The following is a 19810-nucleotide window of genomic DNA, read 5'->3' as shown; positions in this document are numbered from 1 at the left end:
AAAACATGCACTTGATGTAACTGCTTACATAAATGCGCCTCGAGCCCAGGTCGCACTGGTGGTCTGGCGTCGATGCCCACGAACGGTACACGACGACGGGTCCTTTGACACCCCTGTCGAGTTTTATCGCACCTTTCAGCCTCCGCAGAGAAATCCAGTGCCGACGAAATGGCACAGCATGGCCTGTGTGACTCAGCCGGACTGGATGCGGAGTCAGTAGACTGGTTAGCAGCGCCACCGCGACTGTAGCGGCTGTGCCTGTGATTAGCCGTTCGCTTTCCTACCTGCTGTTGCTTTCGTCACTTGGACGTCACGGCGAAATTAAATGGAAAATGGAATGGATCGTTACAGAATACGGTCCCCGATCACTTCCTCCCTGGTTTCCATCCGCGCACGTATAGAGTATTCTTGCACTCTTTCTCAACTGCACTAACAAGTCCGCCATCGTCATTTCCGATGGCGGCGGCAGCCCCCTCTTATTTCATTTAGTCATTTTTGGTTTGGCGCCGTTGACAATACTAGCTGTTTTTCACCAGAATCCACTCGCTGCAATAACGTGCCGTTTTTTTTTCTTCAACCCTGTCTTACCGCCGACTTAACCCCATTAATGTATACCCATGAAATTCCCGCCTGCCACCTCCTCCAAAGAAAAACCTCCTTTCTTCTGGCCTCGACAGTAGACTATACGCTGTCCTCTATTGGTGTGAATGCGTTTGTGCAGCAGTTTAACCCTGCGCTCCTCGTGTGTATCCACAAATTTCAAAATTACGAATTCGCGTGGTGGTTCAGTAGCTGCGACGTTCCGGTAACGAAAAAAGGGCGAGGGTGTGACCGTAGTCGCAGTGGAAGTATTGTGCTTTAACCAAAGTGCACTAAAGCTCGGCTGCTGACATTTTAGCGCAGGGTTTAAAGATCCTTATTCCCGAAATGGTATAGTGCCCCCGTTACGTCGATACTGAGAGTGCACCGTGGGCATTGGAATATACGCAATTTTTGGGAATGGTGATTCCGCCACGCGGGGTCCGCCGGAATTCGTGATTAAGATCGTTATTGAATACGGCACCTGATCACTCCCTCCCTGGTTTCCACTTGGGCATGTTTAGAGCTTTCTTGGACTCTTTCTGAACTGGACTCGTTCTAATGTGTTTTGTTTGGTTTAGATTCTAACATCTCGTACTCTAACGTATCTTCGGTTTATTTATTTGTATTATATTTGCTCGTTTATTAACTCCCATTTAACAACATTTAATTTTTATTCCATACGTAGGGGAGTTATTTCTTTTTTCGGAATGAGTCAACTTGCCATTTCGCAGTGGCCGATGGAGAATAATTTTACTTAGTTTCGGTTTCTACGTTTGGCTCATTTCGAAAACTAAAACTTTATTATGTATGCATTTTCCCCTCTATATGCTCTTACCCTGCTTTCCAACTTCAGGTTCCTTTCTTTTTATTTCGTGCGTATCTTTCAAGGTCTAACTATACGTTAATCACCTTTTCTACACCTCTCCTCCCCTCATCCTCTCTTTGGACCATGTTTCCTAGTACTGTCCAAATTCAAAGTACGGACATTTATCTTCAATGCTTGTCCACATGTTCACCTCTTTTCTTCGTTTGGGCTGCTCTATTGTTTCTTTCTTTACACTAATTGTGTAAGCTATTTGCCCCAGCTTTTCTTTTCGTGTTCTCTTTCTACCCGTTTTTACAACTAACTTTACCGCAACTTCTTCATCGGTCGTTAGTCTGATTCCTATATAGTGTTGTTGTTGTTTGCTTTTTCAGTATGCCTTCATTCTGACCAATTCTTCCTGCAAAAGAAGTTTTTTTCCCTTACACCTGCAGTTTGAATTTTCTTTATTCTGTTTCTTTCACTTGACTTTTTTATCTTTCCTTCTATTTGTTTGTATCACTGCCATCCCACCACATTTATCTTTCTTTTTTTTTCTTCCCTCTCACCTGCCTGTAAAATCTCGCCTCTCTTTGCTGTGGAATCTACATGTCTCTTTCACGCCTACACTAACAAGTCCGCCATTGTAGTTTTCGATGACGGTCCCTTCGTATTCCATTTTCACTAGGCTTTTTTTTGTTTTTCCGGCGTAACAATTCTAGCTGTTTTTCCTGAGCATCCACTCGCTACAATAATGTGAGGTTTTTTTTCGTCAACCCGCTCCTACCGGCCACTTAATACCATTAATCTACAAATGAAATGCCTGCCTTCCATTTCCGCCAAAGAAAAAACCTCATTTCTTATAGCCTCTACAGTATACATTGTGTCCTCTATTGGTGGGAATGCGCTTGTGCGGCTGTTTACTAACCCAGCGCTTCTCGTCTGTACCTGCAAATTTCAAAATTACGACTCCGCGTGGTGGTTCAGTAGCTGCGGAGTTCGGGTAGTGAAAAGGGCGAGGGTGCGACCGCAGTCAAAGTTTTGTGCTTTAAAGGGACACTGAGGAGAACTCTATCATTTTTTTTTTGTTAGCAAAATCTGATAGTTCGGCATTTCATGGCTTTGTTGCCGCTTTTCCGGGCGCGAAAGATGCATTTATTTCAAAGAAATTTGGATTCGAAGATGAAAAAGTTTTTCCCGCCGCTCTGATTCAAACTCAGGGAACTCTTATGACGCCACGGCAACTCTTATGACGCCTCAGAACGGAGTGACGTGATACGTGACGTAAACGCAGACTCCGTGATTTCTGACGGCTAGGGGTGCGGTGCGCAACCTTCCTTTGCCAGCCTCAGAGATTCGACGTCCATGAAGTAAGAAAAATTCCTCCAAGGTGGCGCCTCTTGTCCTAGGAAGTCATCATGCTTGTACTTGCGATATTTCCCTGTGGCGGCGACACCTGTAATTTGGTTCTTGCTATTTCCTACATTACAAAAGTTTTGTTTTCAGTAAGAGTGGCGTTTTTGTGATCAGGAGCTGGTGTTCTATCGATACAAGCCAACTTCAATTTCTCCTCAGTGTCCCTTTAAGAGAAGTACCTTAAAGCGCGTTTGCTGATATTTTAGCCCACGGTTTAACAATCCCTATTCCAGAAGTGCTATGGTGCCCCCAATGCGTCGATACTGAGAGTCCACGGTGGACATTCGAATATACGCAAATATTGGGAATGGTGGCGCCGCCACGCGGAGTCCGCCGGAATTCGGGATGAGGGAATACGGCGACGACGACGAATGGCGATAGAGTGTTAATTTATTGGCGTGCTCTTTTTGCACGAAGCAAACTTTCAAGGCATACTTAGCAAGTTCAACCAAGATCCTTGAAAGCACAAGTTAGTACAGCAGCGATAGCAATTCCACGTGCCGCACATTTCACATCGTGCCCGATAGAACGACATAAGCCTGCACACGTTTGTTTCGGCCGAACGGCTGAAGCGAGAACTGACGACAAGAGTGCTGCGAGCACTCTGTTCTGATGCAATGCATATTGTATAGACACAGCATGTAACCTCCTTTCTCGCAGTTCTGTCCTGCTTGGGCGATGTTTCGGGATGGACACATGTACGGTACTGTCCTAGCCTCTGTAGCCGAAATTGCAGTTTATCTGGATTGTTCATTACTGCATATTTCTTTTACTTTTTTTTTCTTGGGGAGTGGCAGCGAAGCCTATTCGTCTCATAACAAAATCCTGACTCAGCGCCTTCGCTGGAAGGACTACTTGTACTACGATCAGTCGTGTTTGAAGTCATATTGTTGTTTCGAGCGAAATTTGTCGGATAACATAACATTTGCTTGCACATATTAGCTTATAGAGCGATTCACTTAAGTTTCAGTCCAGCTTCCGGAATTAAAATTGATGTTGAAAATAAATTACAAGAATGTTTGTTGAGCAGCATTACAGGTATTTTTGCAACCCACTGGGTTACAGTTTGACATCGCTTGCTTATTCTCTTATGCTGTCTGGACGCCTATAGAATAGAGACTGGTCACGAAGACAGCGGCAATTACCCTTTTGGAGGATGCCCTCCAGCTAATGGGTTCCACCGATTGAAGTGACGTCGCGTTTAATCCCATTTGACAGAGGCGCTTGTTAGTCGCATTTATTTCACGTTTGGGGATTAAATGCGACGTCATGAAAACCGGCTGACCCCATTGGCTGGAGGGCAGTTCGTCGGCCCTCAGACCTCTTTTTACAACTTTTTTTACTATTTACTACCCTATTCAAGGTATAGTTAGTAAAAGTAGGCCTTGCTACTTTTTTAATAATTACGGTCACCAGTTACTACCTTGTTAGTAACATTTCGTTTAACCCTAAACTAAAGCCGTAGAATATAACTGACACAGGCTGATGCGTGAAAAAATTGGTTTTGTAACAAAACACTTCTGTAGGGGTGTGCTGTTAGGAAACTGCTTCGACAATCTCAACTTCATAATTAACGCTGGCATCTCAGCTCAACGGGTAACAGCCACTAGCCGGTGACATAGAGTCAGATTTACGGACAATATAAGAGAAAAATTTGACCTGTACCTGCTCAGTGCGCGTGTGTGACTTTATGGCTTGTGCTTTTCTGGCATTCTGAATTTTTGTGTGCGCCCGTTGAGGTTGTTTGATTCCATCACCTCGCATAATTTGTGCATGTAATTCGCAATAAGCCTAAACCTGAGTGTCGTTCATAGACAGCACGTTCTGATAGCTCTGACCGGTTTCGGGAATTAGTGAAATAGAAAACGCAGCTGTTTTATTTTCCCAGCATCAACAAATTAACAAATTTAACAAAGTAGGCACAACGTTCGAATAACATAGGAACATATGCTAAATATATGCCTCCCATTGCTCACTCGGGCTAGGGACTTGGTAGCCGCTATTACTAACCTTCTCGTTACTAACTTCGGGTAGCAGCTGATAGTTTGCCTATCACTGACTTGCTGTCTCACAGTTTAGGGAACGATGACCAAGTACACCATATTCAAACTAATAACAGCACAAAATCGGGCAATTAGACCAATAGCAGACGTACCGTGGCATACCCACATAAACCCATACTTCATTTGGCATTCTTAAGATCACTTCTTTATTTCCTTTCAGACTGCTATCAATGTACAAAACTGCGGTTATTACTAACGATGAAACGACACTATCGCTTCTAAAAATATCTCGCTATTCAACCGTCGTCTATGATACCCGCTCTCATTTTCCTTGGTCACTGCCTCTTTGTCGCACCAAATACGGTATGCATTCAACGTCTTTTATTCTGTCAAAATACCTGAACATAATAGAAAATAACAATATATCGCTAAGCGATATTACTGTTAAAAGCCTAAAAACTATTTTGTACCTTTTTGAAGAGTTTAGCTAGACCTTGCTCTGAACTGTGAATAAAACTATAACGCGGGTGAATTCTGCTTACGTTGTACACTTGGATGATGTGATGCTTTTGTTTTGAGTATTTATATCGTTTTTTGTTGTTATTATGATGCTAAATGTTGAAATGCTACTGAAAATATTTCAATCATGTTTATACTTTAGTTTTTGTTTCGACTGCCTTACCTGTAGCTGTCTTGTGAACAATTGAAGCAATACGTTGCCTCAGCAATGTGGGCGTAGGGTACCTCTCAACCTGCATTCAAACAGGTTTTTTTCCCTACGTCCTCTCTCTCTCTCAGTGATACCTGTACCACTTAGAGCGAGAAATAAACTTCAACAGCTGTTACTAACCCTACCGTTACTAATAGCAGCTACAAACATGGTAGCAACACATGTTACAACAAGTTACTACCCCAAACTTTGTAAATCCTACTACCTTTCTTCTAATAGTGAGAGGCATTCGCTGGGGGGTGCTTGTCACTATGACAAACTATGGTGTGTGCCTCCTTGCACTTTGTCCCGTCCTTAGCGCTTTGAATTTTTCTTGTCATGCGCCAACTGGCTCGGTTGATTCCCGTCTTGGGCACTATGAAGTGCTTGCGGCGCTTCCTGAAGCGCATGATTTGTCGCCAAAGGAAGCAAAAATTTGGAACAATTTGCTTATAAAATACAGGCACTGCAGATTCAAATGATTTTCGTTTTCTCTTTTTTTTGCCCACTTCCATGTTTTCCCAACGATTTTTTTAGGTATTGACAAACAGACTGATTAATCAGCAATTTTTTTTTCTTTCAAGACCAGTGTGGGGTTCGCTGACCACATGACCCAGGGACGCTCCTGCAGCCCTTGCCTACTTCGCGCATACAAGCCGGCCGCTTCCAAGAAAACTAGTGCGCTTATCTTCTCTAGCAACATCCAAGCACTATGGCCCCCTCGAGTGACGCATTCCCGTTCCCTCCGACCCCCTCCACTCCCATGCCACCGGAAGTGCTTTCTTAGGCTCCCCCCCCCCCCCTGCTCCTATGAACGCTGAGAGGTTCCTGGCTAGCGGGACTGCCACGCCCCGAAATAACACTAACCCTACCAACCAGTGCACTCGGTAAATAAGAGGGGGCTGCAATAGTGCAACTTAATTCGGAAAACTCAGTCTCGATAATCCACCGACACCATCGGCTGGCAAGGGGGCATTGAAGGGGAAATGCCCTTGCGCTCTTTTGCACTTTTCTCGCCAATTGTCCTTGCTTTCCGCGCAGATGTTTCTCCCCTGATGTGAATGCAGAGAAATTGAATAAACCGGTTCACTTGTTTCCGAGGCTAAAATGTGCCCCCTCGATGTCTTCTCCGAACTTCCGGTAGATGCGATTTACAAAAATTATCGAGTTTGGTTTCACACAAACGCTAATATATCCGCCGTCGCATATAAAACTCTTGAACTCGACAATAACGCCGGCACTCGAGGGTGACCTGCAATGTATGTATATACGGCTAAAATTCTGCACGCTCCTGTTTCAAACACTGTTGTACGGCCAACCACCGTAGAGCTCCCGCTTTGTGGTCATCGGCATCCACTGACCGGTGAGCCGTAGGGCTCGATTAAACGTGTTCTTGGAATTCAAATCGTCTGTTTCACCACTCGCTCGAACACGAGGATCGCATGAGTTTGAAGGCGGGAGCGGACTGAGGGAACAACTTTCTATGTTCCCATTTTCGAACAAAGAGCGACATGGTGAAAAGGAAGGCCAGTTTTTTTTTTTTTTTTTTTGCGCGGAGGGGGGGGGGGGGGTCATGCACATGAACACCGAGATATGAAAACCACCGACAACTAAACCTGGCTCCAGACATTTAGATATCCTTTGTTCAGCTAAGCGTTGCCTTTGGGTGTTTCGTTGGCCTTCTGCGACTGAAAGCATGGAAAACCTTACCACTCCTAAAGCCTAAATGCAGGGTCCCTTTCGAAAGATTACCAAGGACGGAAATACACAAGGGGGAGAGGGTTTGTGGCGGGGACGCATACTGATAAGCGCTAGAATATGGAGACCTTCCCCCAGCTGGACAAGTGCTTAGAACATTCCTCATGAGTCAGGGTAGGGCGGTGGCCGGAAACTATGGAGCTCTTCCAGAGAAGCTTTTCCACTGATAAACTCCTTTCTTACTGGCACACCTTTCGTCCTCCTCTCACGTCTATCTAGGTCATGACACACTTAGGGCAGCACATAAGCTGTGAGCGTCTCCATTCCAGTCAGACCGACAGCCGAGCTTTCTTCAAGAGGTCACGCACGTGGTGTTCCACCATTTCGCCTCCGACCAGAGCACAGTAGAGGCGAAGCTCATCGTCGCTAACTACAGATCTACTTGGAGCTGGATTCAAAGTACGGGTGAGTAGAGCCAGTTATATTTGAGACACACACTCTGCTGGCTCGCAATATCTGCATTTTATATATTAAGTGGTGCCCTTTGCTGGGATACATTTCTAACCGCTGGTCTTCTTTTCTTCGTACTAGACTCGACGCAACTAAGCTGCAAACGAAATTTAAGTGTTGTGCATCATTACAGCGTGGCTACTATAGAAAGTCGACTTGCCAGCATACGACCTTCTATCTATAACTTGACTGCGTTGTTCTTCACGAAAAACAACAAATTGTAAAAAGTATTTTCCTGCTAAATTGTTTGCAGGCTCCCGAAGATGGCCGACCAACAGAAGTGGCCCTACGCGCTACAGTCTCGAGTGGGGCTGGTGGATACACACTGCCACTTGGACTTCCTCTTCCGCAAAGTGGCTCACCGGGGCTCCTTCGCCCAGTACCGGAACAAGCATCGGGACACGTTCCCCCGTTTCTACGAAGGATGCGTCGCGAACTTCTGCGAACCGCCGACGTTCAAGAAGGTATGCTGTTTCAAACCATTTCAGTGCCTTCATTTCACCAAAAGTTCGCGAGCATGATCTGCCTTGTGTGGCGCAGTGGTAACTGCCGTTACTTACCATAACTCCTGTCCACGCCTTCTTCTGCGTTCATCTCTTGCGATTCCTTAACGCAACTTTCAAGGTGTCCTTGAGATTAAAGCCGTACTACGATGCAGTGCAGACTCTGTACACGACCTTAACAGCTGAAAAGGCACTCTGTGGTACGCTGCACTGTACATGCGTTCGATATTCGCGTAATGTTATCTCCATCAAAATTTCTGCTTCTAGCACGGCAGCTTAAGCTCCACATACGGTAGGCACGGGATACATTCACAGATACGCTGAAGTGGATACGAGCAGCTCCGGTTTACTGTATTCTCACGGCGAAATCTCTTGTGCAGCGTCACATGTGGGAGGCGCTCTTGAACGAAGACGGCGTCTGGGGAGCTTTTGGTTGCCACCCGCACATGGCCTGGCAGTATACGGAGGAAGTGGAAGAGGAGCTCATAGAGGCTCTGGAGCACCACAAGACGGTCGCACTTGGAGAAATAGGCCTGGACTTCTCCAAGAAGTGAGTACACGAGCAGTTCGCTCGCATGTGTAGCGAACGTTAGGCCTATTTCACATTCAAAGAAAACCGCTTTCGAAGCCTTCCGCCACGGCGCAAATGCCTGTTTTGAGTGACCGCGGCGGCTCCAGCGGCGACGTTCAGCAAGATTAAAATAATTCGATGCGACGAGCCGCTGAATTCGCTGAACCAGCCTTAACTCGGAAAATTAAAGAAGAGATACTTCATTCAGAAAACATGGTTTACAACTCCTGTACTGCTACGCCTTTATCAGCTATAGCCAGACCTGTGTATGCCAGAGCCCTGAAGTGGAGTAATGAAACTATCCGAAGTGACACCACGTAACAATTAATGGGCGCTTTGCTGTTGCGGTTTCCCGCTTGTCATTTATTTCTGTATGTCTTACTCAAGAACTTCACAAGCAGCCCACAGCGGTTGTTTCGCCCGCGCGCAGTCTAATGTGGAATAAAGCTATCCGTATATGTCACATGCTTGTTTCTGTGCGCGTGCATTTTGGTGCCTGTGTGGCGTGCCCTGCAATTAACACCCGTTGCATTGCTTGCTTTTCCTTTCACAGAAACAACTGCGATCATGGCATACAAAAGCGAGTATTCCGACGACAGCTCAGGCTCGCACTGAACGGACGGCTGCCGCTGGTCATCCATTCACGTGACTCAACACGTGACACTATCGCCATCCTCAAGGAGGTACGTTGTTTTCCTTCATACGCTAGGCCTTTCGCATAGCCGGCCTAAATTCATTGTTCGGCCCACATAGATTTTTCTGTCGTATTTCTATTTTAATATATAAAAGCTTGAGACTGAGGAGAGGGCGTTTTGTACGAAACGTCTCTCTCTAGAGCACCTGCTCGAAACGGCCGGGCTGTCGCAACATCCCGCATACAGCTTATCCTTGCTAGTGAGATAATAACAATAATTGGTTTTGGGAGAAAGGAAATGGCGCAGTATCTGTCTCATATATCGTTGGACACCTGAACCGCGCCGTAAAGGAAGGGATAAAGGAGGGAGTGAAAGAAGAAAGGAAGAAGAGGTGCCGTAGTGGAGGACTCCGGAATAATTTCGACCACCTGGGGATCTTTAACGTACAATGACATCTAACAGCACACGGGCGCCTTAGCGTTTTTCCTCCATAAAATCGCAGCCGCCGCGGTCGGGTTGGAGACCGGGAACTCCGGATCAGTAGTCGAGCGCCCTAACCACTGAGCCACCGCGGCGGGTGCTAATGAGATGCAACTCTCCCCTTTCCTTCCCTCAGATGGTGCCGGCCAACTACCCGATCCACCGCCACTGCTTCACCGGCGGCTGGCCAGAGGCGCAGCAGTGGTTGACGGAGTTCCCCAATCTTTGTTTGGGACTCACGCCCCTGGTCGGCTTCTCTGACGCCGGTGCAGTCACAGAAGTGGCACGCAACATCCCCCTCAACCGGCTGCTCATCGAGACTGACGCCCCTTACTTCCTGCCGAAAACAGTACGTACGGCTTTTCGTGACATACTCTGTAGTTCCTTTGGCTTTCGTGTGGTTACTTGCTTTAATTTTTTGTCTCTGTTTAAAACAACGGGACAATTTGTGAAGGTTTAAGCATTACATAATTTTGGGATTCGGCCTAGAATTCATTTCATTTACGGCAGAATACCATCATACAGAATACCAGCGCCATCGTTAGTCACGTGCAAACTTTTTTCTCCGGTGACATGTCTCATTAGTGTTTGACATGCCTGGAAAGTTTTCCCGTAGCCAAGTGTCCCTGGTATTATTAAACCTTCGGGCAGTTTCACGGGTAAAAGCATGCAGAGATGTGTTCGTGCCTATTCATTTTTATCGTGTATAGCCAGCCTATACTTGGAATGCTGTACGCAGTTTAATTACACGATACCATTCTTTTTACGGGCCACTGACCTTTCTCTTTTCCGCGTGTTCTTTAGGAGTGCGGCCGACTTCGAGCGTCGCATCCAGGCATGGCGGTGCACGTCGCTACACGAGTGGCTTCTCTGCAAAGGATCCCAGTGGACCACGTGCTTGAGGCCGCAAGGAAGAACACACGTCGCGTTTACAAAATTTAATGTTGCGAGCAGAGAAACACAGCGCAGCTAAAGAAAAATGAAAACGGAGGAATTCTAACGATGGCGTATGCCTGAATGGTGAATAAAAAATTGTTTCGAAATTTACGCGTTTTTTGCATGTTTTTTTGTGTTCACGCATACTGTTCTTTTCCTCTTGCATCTGAACAGTAGTGTTAGTAACTCTGTCAATAAAATTTCTTTATGTGCTCGTACACTTGTTTCCTTGTTCATAGAAGCCGTTTCTCTGTTTGCGATTATATATCGCTGTAGTGTAGCACCTTATCTCATAATTCTGTTCTAGCGGCATCTTGCGGTATGGCTTTTTCTACAGATGTGCCCAACGCATGTCAACTGGTTTTAAAATGTGTGCACCCAGGGAGGGAAATTAAAGCAGTTTTCTATTTTTGGTCTGCCTATTAGGGATTTGTTTTGCTTCCTGTTTAATGGAGTGCGAACGTTAATTATTGCCTCTTCACACTTTGCAAATTATTTACCAGCTCCGCTGCACAGTAGGGTCACCAGTAAGTTAATCTGCTGTAATCACGGACATGATATAGCTTCTTCGCCAAACAGTATTGTTTGTGCGTGCCGAATAAAAGATGCCAAAACACTTAAATCACATCAGGAATTAGTGTGGTCGACTTCCCCACTCCGCGCCTATCACACTGTCGCTGTATATTATACTTGCCACTGAAAGCCCACCTCAGCATCTGCAAATCTCTGCATATCCGATGTTTCACCGCATATTGAAACGCCAGAATACTGTACAGTTGCACAGCTCTCGTTTGATGTGGACGGAACAGACACGCATAACCTAATCGCATGTGCCGGCGCGGACAGCGTTCGACGCATACCCACCGAGTGCGTCACCACAGCCTTAACTGCTTTAGGGCGAACAGATAAAGGTGTCGCACATTTGCTTTCATGGTTAATGCTGCAGTCGTCATTTGTTTGTGCGAGCAACGCAGTACGTTGGTCATATCCGTAAACAGGAATTAACTCGCGTTATTACGTTTTTCTTTTTTTTTACTCAGTCCTTATTTTAAAGCTAGCCCCTCTGTCCTAGCGACCATTTGTAACACTTCCCTGCGCGATAGCTGGTTTTGTTTCTTTGCGATTTATTCAACGAAAGCCGAAAGTAGTTTTTTCAAACCTGCCGTGGTGGCTGAGTGGTAGAGCGCTCGTCTACTGAGCCGGAGTACCCGGTATCGAACCAAACCGCAGCAGCCGAATTTCAAAACAGGCGAAACGCAAAAGGCCCCGTGTGATGTGCGATCTCAGTGCACGTTAAAGATCCCCATGTGGTCTAAACTATTCCAGAGACCTCCACTATGGCACCTCTTTTTCGTTCACTCCCTCTATCCTTTCCTTTACGGCGCGGTTCGGGTGTCCACCAAGATGTGTGAGGCATTTACTGCGTCACTTCCTTTCCTAAAAAAAAACAAAAAATGCTGTTTTAAAAAGCCAACTTTGGGAGGTCTAGACCACCACTAGGAGCAACAAAAACAAGTATAGATCGTAGCACACTCAGATGTTGGCAAGTGAAGCTGAAAATAGCTCCCTTCTTTCTATCGGTAAGCAAATCAATATGGTTAAGTCTCTGTGTCATTTGGGGCAGCAAGGGTTTGCCTGCAGATGGCATTCGATGTCTTGCCCTGCAGTGATCGGAGCGACAGTCACGCGAGTAAAAACAAGAGTCGAAACACAAGAAAAAACTGCAATCTAATTCGTCGTCTCCAGTATATTTTTAAACAAGAAGTCTAATGCACAAAATTCTAAGCCCATTCTGGGAAGGCTCATCTGCTCTTTACATGAATTGGATAGAATGAAGCACTAGCGTATCACGAGTATTGCCATCGTTTACATGCAGCTCTTTATCTGACGCAATGGTGGAGGCACACGGGGTCGCATATCGAAGGCGCAACAGGTTTCCGGTTTTGTCTGTACATTCTGCCTGGCTCGTGGCCTACTCTGATGTTGTATACTTACGATTTTGGTGAAAATGTTTTTAAATGCAACTTTGCGTTTACACGCTGCGCCTGCGTTTTCACCCTAACGGCAGCATGGTCTCTTCTCGTATTACTTTATGTGATCCGATCCCTTTTACACATGCACTGCGAAAGTCGAAGTTACTCGTCTCAACGAACACACGTCTGGTGCGTTAATGCGACGCGCTTTATCAACACACTGCCTCCGTTTCGATAAATGCGATGCGCAAGAAAGTTTTGATGTGGTGCCATGCGCCACTTGTCCTAGTGGTAACCGCACTCTTGCGCTGTCCAGGCAGGTGCTTTGGCTGCTATATGTGCGCCGTCGCCCGTGGCCCCATCGACTCTTAAAGCACACGTGGTATCCCTGGTCGCTTTTCCGGCTTCACAAACCACGAAACAACAAGTTATTTCTTCAACGCCCCAAAATACATACGCTTTCCAGAAGGTTACAGAGAAATCAATCCCTCCAGTGCACGTTGCCCGTCGAAATAGCGGAAATTGGTTGATAGCCGCCGCTGTGGCTCAGAGGTTATGGCGCTCGGCTGCTGAACAGAAGGACGCGTGTTCGATCCCGGCCGCGGCGGTCAAATTTCGAAGAAGGCGAAATTCTGGAGGCCCATGTACTGTGCGATGTCAGTGCACGTTAAAGAACCCCAGGTGGTCGGAATTTCCGGAGCCCTCCACTACGGCGTCCCTCATAGCCTGAGTCGCTTTGGGACGTTAAGTCGCAATAAAGCAAACCAAAGCGAAATTTGTTGACGTTCAGCGCATAGGGTAGCCGCGTTTTGACAATCATAAAGACTAGTATGAATATTGCTCACAGTGGGCTAATAACCCCTCAATAGACCAAGAATGAAAGCTAAACAATTAACTGGTCGATATTAGGCAATCAGCTTACTGTTTGCACGTCTTAGCTGCATTCTGATGCGCCACACAAGTGAAAATTCTATGCCGAAAAAAAGCGCTATTCTAAAAGCCTATTTTTAAATACTAGCAGAGCACCCTATGGGTAAAACACCCAGTATATTTTGCAACGCGGTGCAGTCTAGAGCAAAGGCGACGCCGAGCCCGTAACTTCGAAATCTCGTACGCGTACAATCATGACCCTGAATCACCCAGTGGCGTTTTGGCACTGTGCACAAGATAACACGCTTTGTGAGCCGAGCGGAAACTGATTCTGCAGCGTGCCAGAGGTATATACTGCGGACGTGTCCCGTACAATGTTTACCATCGTCAGTCCTGCCCGGGCAGTTATCTTTCTTCTTTCTTCGAGATGAAGTTGCTATACTCACAATTTGTTTTTCTATTTTTCCCTCCCGCAATAGCATATAAAGCTGATGGACAGGCCACGTGTCCCTCAGTCGACTTGCTGTGCGATAAAAAAGCTAGTTTAAGCCGTCTTCCTAAGTATACATGTACCCAACGGCCGATCTTGTCCACTGAGGCTCCCCGACTGGCACAGCTAGCGGACAGGTCCCGACACCGCTGCATCCTCGAAGAGAGCTCGGCCGATGTCGTCACCAGTCAAGCCACCTTCGCCCTTGGGGTGGTGCCGTACGCCTTTTCCGAGGGTGGGACGTTAGTGGACGCCCACTGCCATACCGACCTCTACTCACCCCAACTTTTCCAGCTCGATCATCGGAACACTTTCTATGAATCCTACGATGGCTGCGTCGGGAACTTCTCTGCTCTGCTCGCGTTTCAAAAGGTACCCCTTCAAACTCAATCCGTTGCACCGCTTGTCCAAAATAGCGTGGCCTAATTTGCATTCGTGTATTCGCAGGCAATGCCTTGCCAGTAGTTCATTTTAATATGTGCACACTGTCCCACCTCCTGTGCAGCGTCAGGTGCGGAAGAGGGTCCCATACAACAATGTAAGCGTCCAGACATAGCTCAGCATTACACCATTGTGGACCACAGGCTTATCGACACCCAGGAACATTCGCAAGTTCTGAATGATATTGATATATGTGAGTATCCGCGCCCGTGAATTCGGCGTTATTCGTATAGAAGATTACGGGTGAGTAGAAGGCGGCGATACTTTTAGCGGCTGGCTCGTGTCCGACTTATTACTAAATCTGAGCTGTCGAAGCCCAGTCCTTTCCTCCTGAGCTCAGAGTTGCGAAACAGGAAACGGTCCGGACGCTGCTGCGAAGCTCGTTTTTCATGTTTAATGCTTATCGCCCCCGGCGCGTGGCCTTCACACTGTGTGTGATTCGTAAGACGCGACCAGAGCACCCTGGAACTGCCGTGATCGAGTGCGGCATTTTCGACGACACGTGATGTTATTCAAGAAGTCGTCGTTAAACCGACTGCAGCCGATAACGACAGGTGTTCTTAACCTGGCCACTGCCAAATGCTCGTGCTGGTATTGCCGCCGCCGATCTGTATTTTATTTTAAGCCTATAGATTGCCGACAAAACGTTTGCATTTTTGCAATGTCCTGCCTGAATGCAGACACCACTACGTGACATTCACGTTTTAGACTAACCGACGACATATAGTACGCTATCCTGACTATCTGTAACCTATCGTTTTCTTTCATTCTTTCTTTTTACCAATTTTGTAAGCCTGTTATTTCACTTGCTGCCGGAACACGGACAGTGCAATAATGTATCATAGTAAAGGTGCACGAAATCAGTTGTTACTTAAATTTGCTTTTTGCATTATGAACGCGCCGGTGTGTATGCTTGCTTTTGCAATGAATAATCTCGCCTTTGGAGGTATACACGCTAACGGAACCGGCATCAACGTGTCCTCTGCCAGAAACTGCGAGAGGCCCCTCATGCATGGCTACCCAAAGTTATCAACTCTGAAAGCTCGGTCATCCGATTCCAACATTATCCCCAAAAAGATTCGCTTCCATCCTTGCTCAATCGTCACTCGTAACGCGGTGCAACCAATATCGATTATGCAGTCCGAAAACCCTGACCTAAAGCCACCTCCTGAGCCTTCGCATTCACTTCGCTGTAGAGTCAGTTACATATTCTGTTTGCATTAGGCCATTTCATCATTGCAAGACAAGGAACACGACGCCTAACCTCTCGCGCCATCTCTCGTCCCTTTCACTTTATTTCAACCGACCTCGGCATCTGCCCTCGGAATAACCGAGCTGCAGGATGTTCGGTTTTACTCTTAATCACTGACGATGAAACGAAAACTACTCATTGTCTCAAGTTGGCTCCGTGGTAAAACAAGGCGCAGAAAAAAATTGATAGTTTTAACTTCGCCTTGTCAAAGCACGAGGGAAAGGAGTTCTTAAAATGCGAGAATACATAATAGAAACAATGTCCTTGTCTTCGTGAGGAAGAGGAGTAGCTCACGAGCCCCATTAACGATATCGCCACGTAACCTTGCACATAGAGCTTGTTTCCCCCAAATAAAAGTTTCTCCTTTTTCATCGTTACCGGCGCGTGGACCTGCACAAGTTCCTGACACGAGAGATGTCAGAATTGCACTTCAGAGAAAATTATCATATTCGCCGTCATACACGATGCTCCAGATATTTTTCTGTTTAAGTAGTCTTAATCCGCTGCTATTTTAAATGAGGCGCGGCCAAGAGCGACCGTGATGTGATATTTAACGGCCGTAGTGGCCAGCAATGCTGGCCCCACAAACAGTGCTGGCGTGCTTATCTAGTGCTGAAGGTGTGCGCTACTGCTTCGGCAGGAAGTTCGCGAATAGACATTTTTTTAGACAAACCGCCTACGTCCGCAAAGCAGTGAACCTAAATTGTATCATCAAAGTGGGCCTCGTGGACACCTAGAGCCGCTTCTTCCTTTACCGCAAAGCATATAGTCACCGCTGGTCCTTCTCGAAGTACCCGATCTGGCATCGGGACGCATTCCCCCATTTCTACGAAGGCTGCGTGGCGAACTACTGCGATCCGCCGACTTTCAAGATACGCAGTCTTGGTACGCCTTCAGCAACATGTGTTGTTTTTTCTTGATATTCATTGATTCTATGGTGCGATTCTATAATGCAAGCTTAATGTTTACACATGAACTCCATTCAACCATGCAGTGCAAACACGGTACACCACATTTCGCTGTAGCTGAGACAGCACTCGTTGTTATGCTTTCCTGTAGGTGCGTTCGTTTGAAAGGCCCGCGCCCTGACATTCGCACTTCCACGCCAGCTTCTGATCAACATACGGCCAGGAAATAACTGCCTGTCATCCACACAGCACAGGTTAGAGCCAGTACGAGCAGCTCCTGTTTGCTCTATGCTCACGGCGAAGTCTTTGTGCAGAGTCACATGTGGAAGGCGCTCCTGAGCGAAGACCTGGGGCGCATTCGGCTGCCACCCGCACATGGCCCGCCAATACACGAATGATGTCGAAAAACACCTCATGCAGACATTGGAACATCCGAAAGTGGTCGCCCTGTGTGAAATAGTCGTAAAAAAAGCTATTGCAAAAAACTGCATCCGCTCTGCTCTGGACAAGTCATGCGAACATCAGTTCGTGACAGCGTTGGTGCCCAGTTAAGGTGTCTGGAGAAGACCGATTTCCCGAAAGAAATTGTAGCCTCTGTAGTCTAAAGGCTGATTCATGAGGTAAAATCTGGTGGGCAGCGCAAGCTGGAAGAACAATCACGCCCCCAACCGCGGCCTGTCGTGGTGCCATACTGGCATCAGTTCTCTCATCGTATGAAAAAGGTCAGCGACAAGTGGGGAGCACGTGTGGTGTTTTCGGCCCCGGAAAAACTGGGGCAGATGTGCCGCCGTGTAAATGATGACAAGAGGAGGCCAGCCTGCAGAATAAAGCACACCAAAGCACTTGTTAAATGTGAGGTTGGCGTGATATACAGAATTCCCCTCGCCTGCGGGAGAAGTTACATCGGCCAAACTGGGCGCTATCTTAACGAGCGCTTGCTAGAGCATCGCCGGAATATCGATTCGGTAAGTGGCGGGGGCCATTGAGCTGGCCACATTCGTCGTTGCTTGCACAAGCCGGCATGCAAAGAGTTTCTGATGGATACTCCTGTTCTGCGCAGGTTCGGCGCACAGCGAAGCCGGGAAATTTTCGAAGCCTTATGCATATTGAATGAAAAAGATAAGTGTATCAGTGCCCCATTCGTCGCGCTCGGAAAAAAAGGAAATTGATTATTTGTGGGCAAATGTGACTGTAGATCCAGGCAGGTAAAATAGAAAAAAGAAAACAAGAAGTCTGCGATGTGCTTTTGTACGCAGTTGGTTGATTTGTCTTTGTTTAGTTCGGATGCTTTCGTCATTTGTACGCCGCCGTGTGTTGATAGCTGTGAACGGTTGGTGGCGATAGTGGTTCCTCTCTGCATATAAAAGTCCCGCAAGTGTGCAATAAACTTCAGCTGATGTCCGGCGTTCGTGTTGTCTTTCTTCTCCCTTCATCATTGTTTCTTGCGCTGGTACCATGTTGCACAATAATGCAAACCAACTAGCCCAGCTGTCTACCCTTAGTGAAATAGGCCTCGCCTACTCTCACAACTGAGTGCACGAGCAGTTCTATCACATCACGTTGCGAGCGTTACTCGGTGAGACAGGGCAGAGATACTTGTCTTAAAATATAATTGACTACTGCAGTATTGCTACGTGGTTGTCAGCTGTGACAAGAGCTATTTCTGTCTGAAACCAAAAATGGATTAGCAAAATAACCTTGGGTCGCACCACGTATCAGTTAATGGGCTTTTTTCGGTTGCGGTTTTTCGCCAGCAATAGGTTTCCATGTTTTCTTTGCTAACTTAACGAGCTGCCCACTATAGTAGTAAATGCCCGCGCGCAGTGGAATGAGGCAGTTAGTTACAGGGATATGTTAGCCGTGCACGTTTCTTCATGTGCGCATTTTGCTGCCTGTGTGGCGTTCCCTAAGTCCCGTTCGTTGCTCTCTTCTACAGACATTGCGACCACGGCCTACAGAAGCTGGTGCTCAGGCGGCAGTTGAGGCGTGCGCCGAATGGGCGGCTGCCTCTGGTCATCCATTCACGTGACTCCACACTCGACACCATTGCAATACTCAAGGAGGTACGCAGTCTTCTTTGCTACGCTGTAACCTTCACACAGCCGACCGACATAGAATGTTCCGATGTATTTCTCTTACAATATCTGGAATGTTGAGACTGCGGAGAGTGGATTGTGTACGCAACATCTCGCAAAGAAACGTGCGGGCTGTCGTAACATTTCCTCCTACAGCTTGTCCATGCGAATCAGAATCAACTCTCTGCTTCCTCTCCCTTAACGTAACTTCCAAGGTGTCCTTGAGATGAAAGCCGTACTACCCTGTAGTGGAAACTTAGTGCGCCACCTTTTCATGGCAACGTCACACGTGAAAAGGCACTCTGTGGCGTAGTGAGTGCCCTGTGGATGCGTTCGATTAAACAGCACGGGTTCTGATATTCGTGCAACTTAATGTCCTTCAAAATGTCCGCTTCTTACACGGCAGCTTGTGCTCTACATACGGTAGCCACGGGATGCATTCGCAGATACGCTGAAGTTAAAACGAGTAGCTCCGGTTTACTGCATTCTCACGCCAAAATCTTTGGTGCGGCGTCGCATGTATGAGCCACTGTTGAACAAATAAGTCGTCTGGGGAGCTTTTGGATGCCACCCGCACATGGCCTGGCACATACACGTAGGAGGTGGAAGAGGAGCTCATAGCGGCTCTGGAGCACCCCATGGTGCTCCCCACCGTGGGTATGTGCCATCGTTTCTGAGGCAACAAAAAACCCCAGGGTTGTCGCACTTGAATAAATAGGCCTGGACTACAGCCGAAACTGAGTACACGAGCAGTTCGATCACATGCGTAGCGAGCCTTAAGCCTGTTTCACATGCTAGCGAATCCTGCCTCCGCCGCGCAAAAACCTGTTTTCAGTCACCCCGGCAGATTGAGCGGCGAGGTTTCAGCACGTTTAAAATATTTCGATGCGACGAGCCACTAAATTCGCTCAGTCGCTTGCATGTGAACCAGCCTTTACTCGGTAAATTAAAACACG

The 19810-nt window shown here is 47.0% G+C and overlaps 1 protein-coding gene across 1 annotated transcript; it reads left to right on the top strand.

Annotated features, from left to right (window-relative positions):
- Window positions 1-7983: 7983 nt before the first annotated feature.
- LOC144097810 (3'-5' RNA nuclease TATDN2-like) lies at window positions 7984-10851 on the top strand. Its single transcript, XM_077630438.1, has 5 exons — window positions 7984-8184; window positions 8604-8773; window positions 9348-9477; window positions 10046-10258; window positions 10714-10851. The coding sequence occupies exons 1-5, from the start codon at window positions 7984-7986 to the stop codon at window positions 10849-10851; spliced, it is 852 nt and encodes a 283-aa protein (XP_077486564.1).
- The last annotated feature ends 8959 nt before the right edge of the window (window positions 10852-19810 follow it).

This window comes from Amblyomma americanum, chromosome 7, assembly GCF_052857255.1.
Source record: "Amblyomma americanum isolate KBUSLIRL-KWMA chromosome 7, ASM5285725v1, whole genome shotgun sequence".
In the NCBI taxonomy this organism is placed as follows: domain Eukaryota; kingdom Metazoa; phylum Arthropoda; class Arachnida; order Ixodida; family Ixodidae; genus Amblyomma; species Amblyomma americanum.
This window is presented reverse-complemented; position numbering and strand designations above follow the sequence as displayed.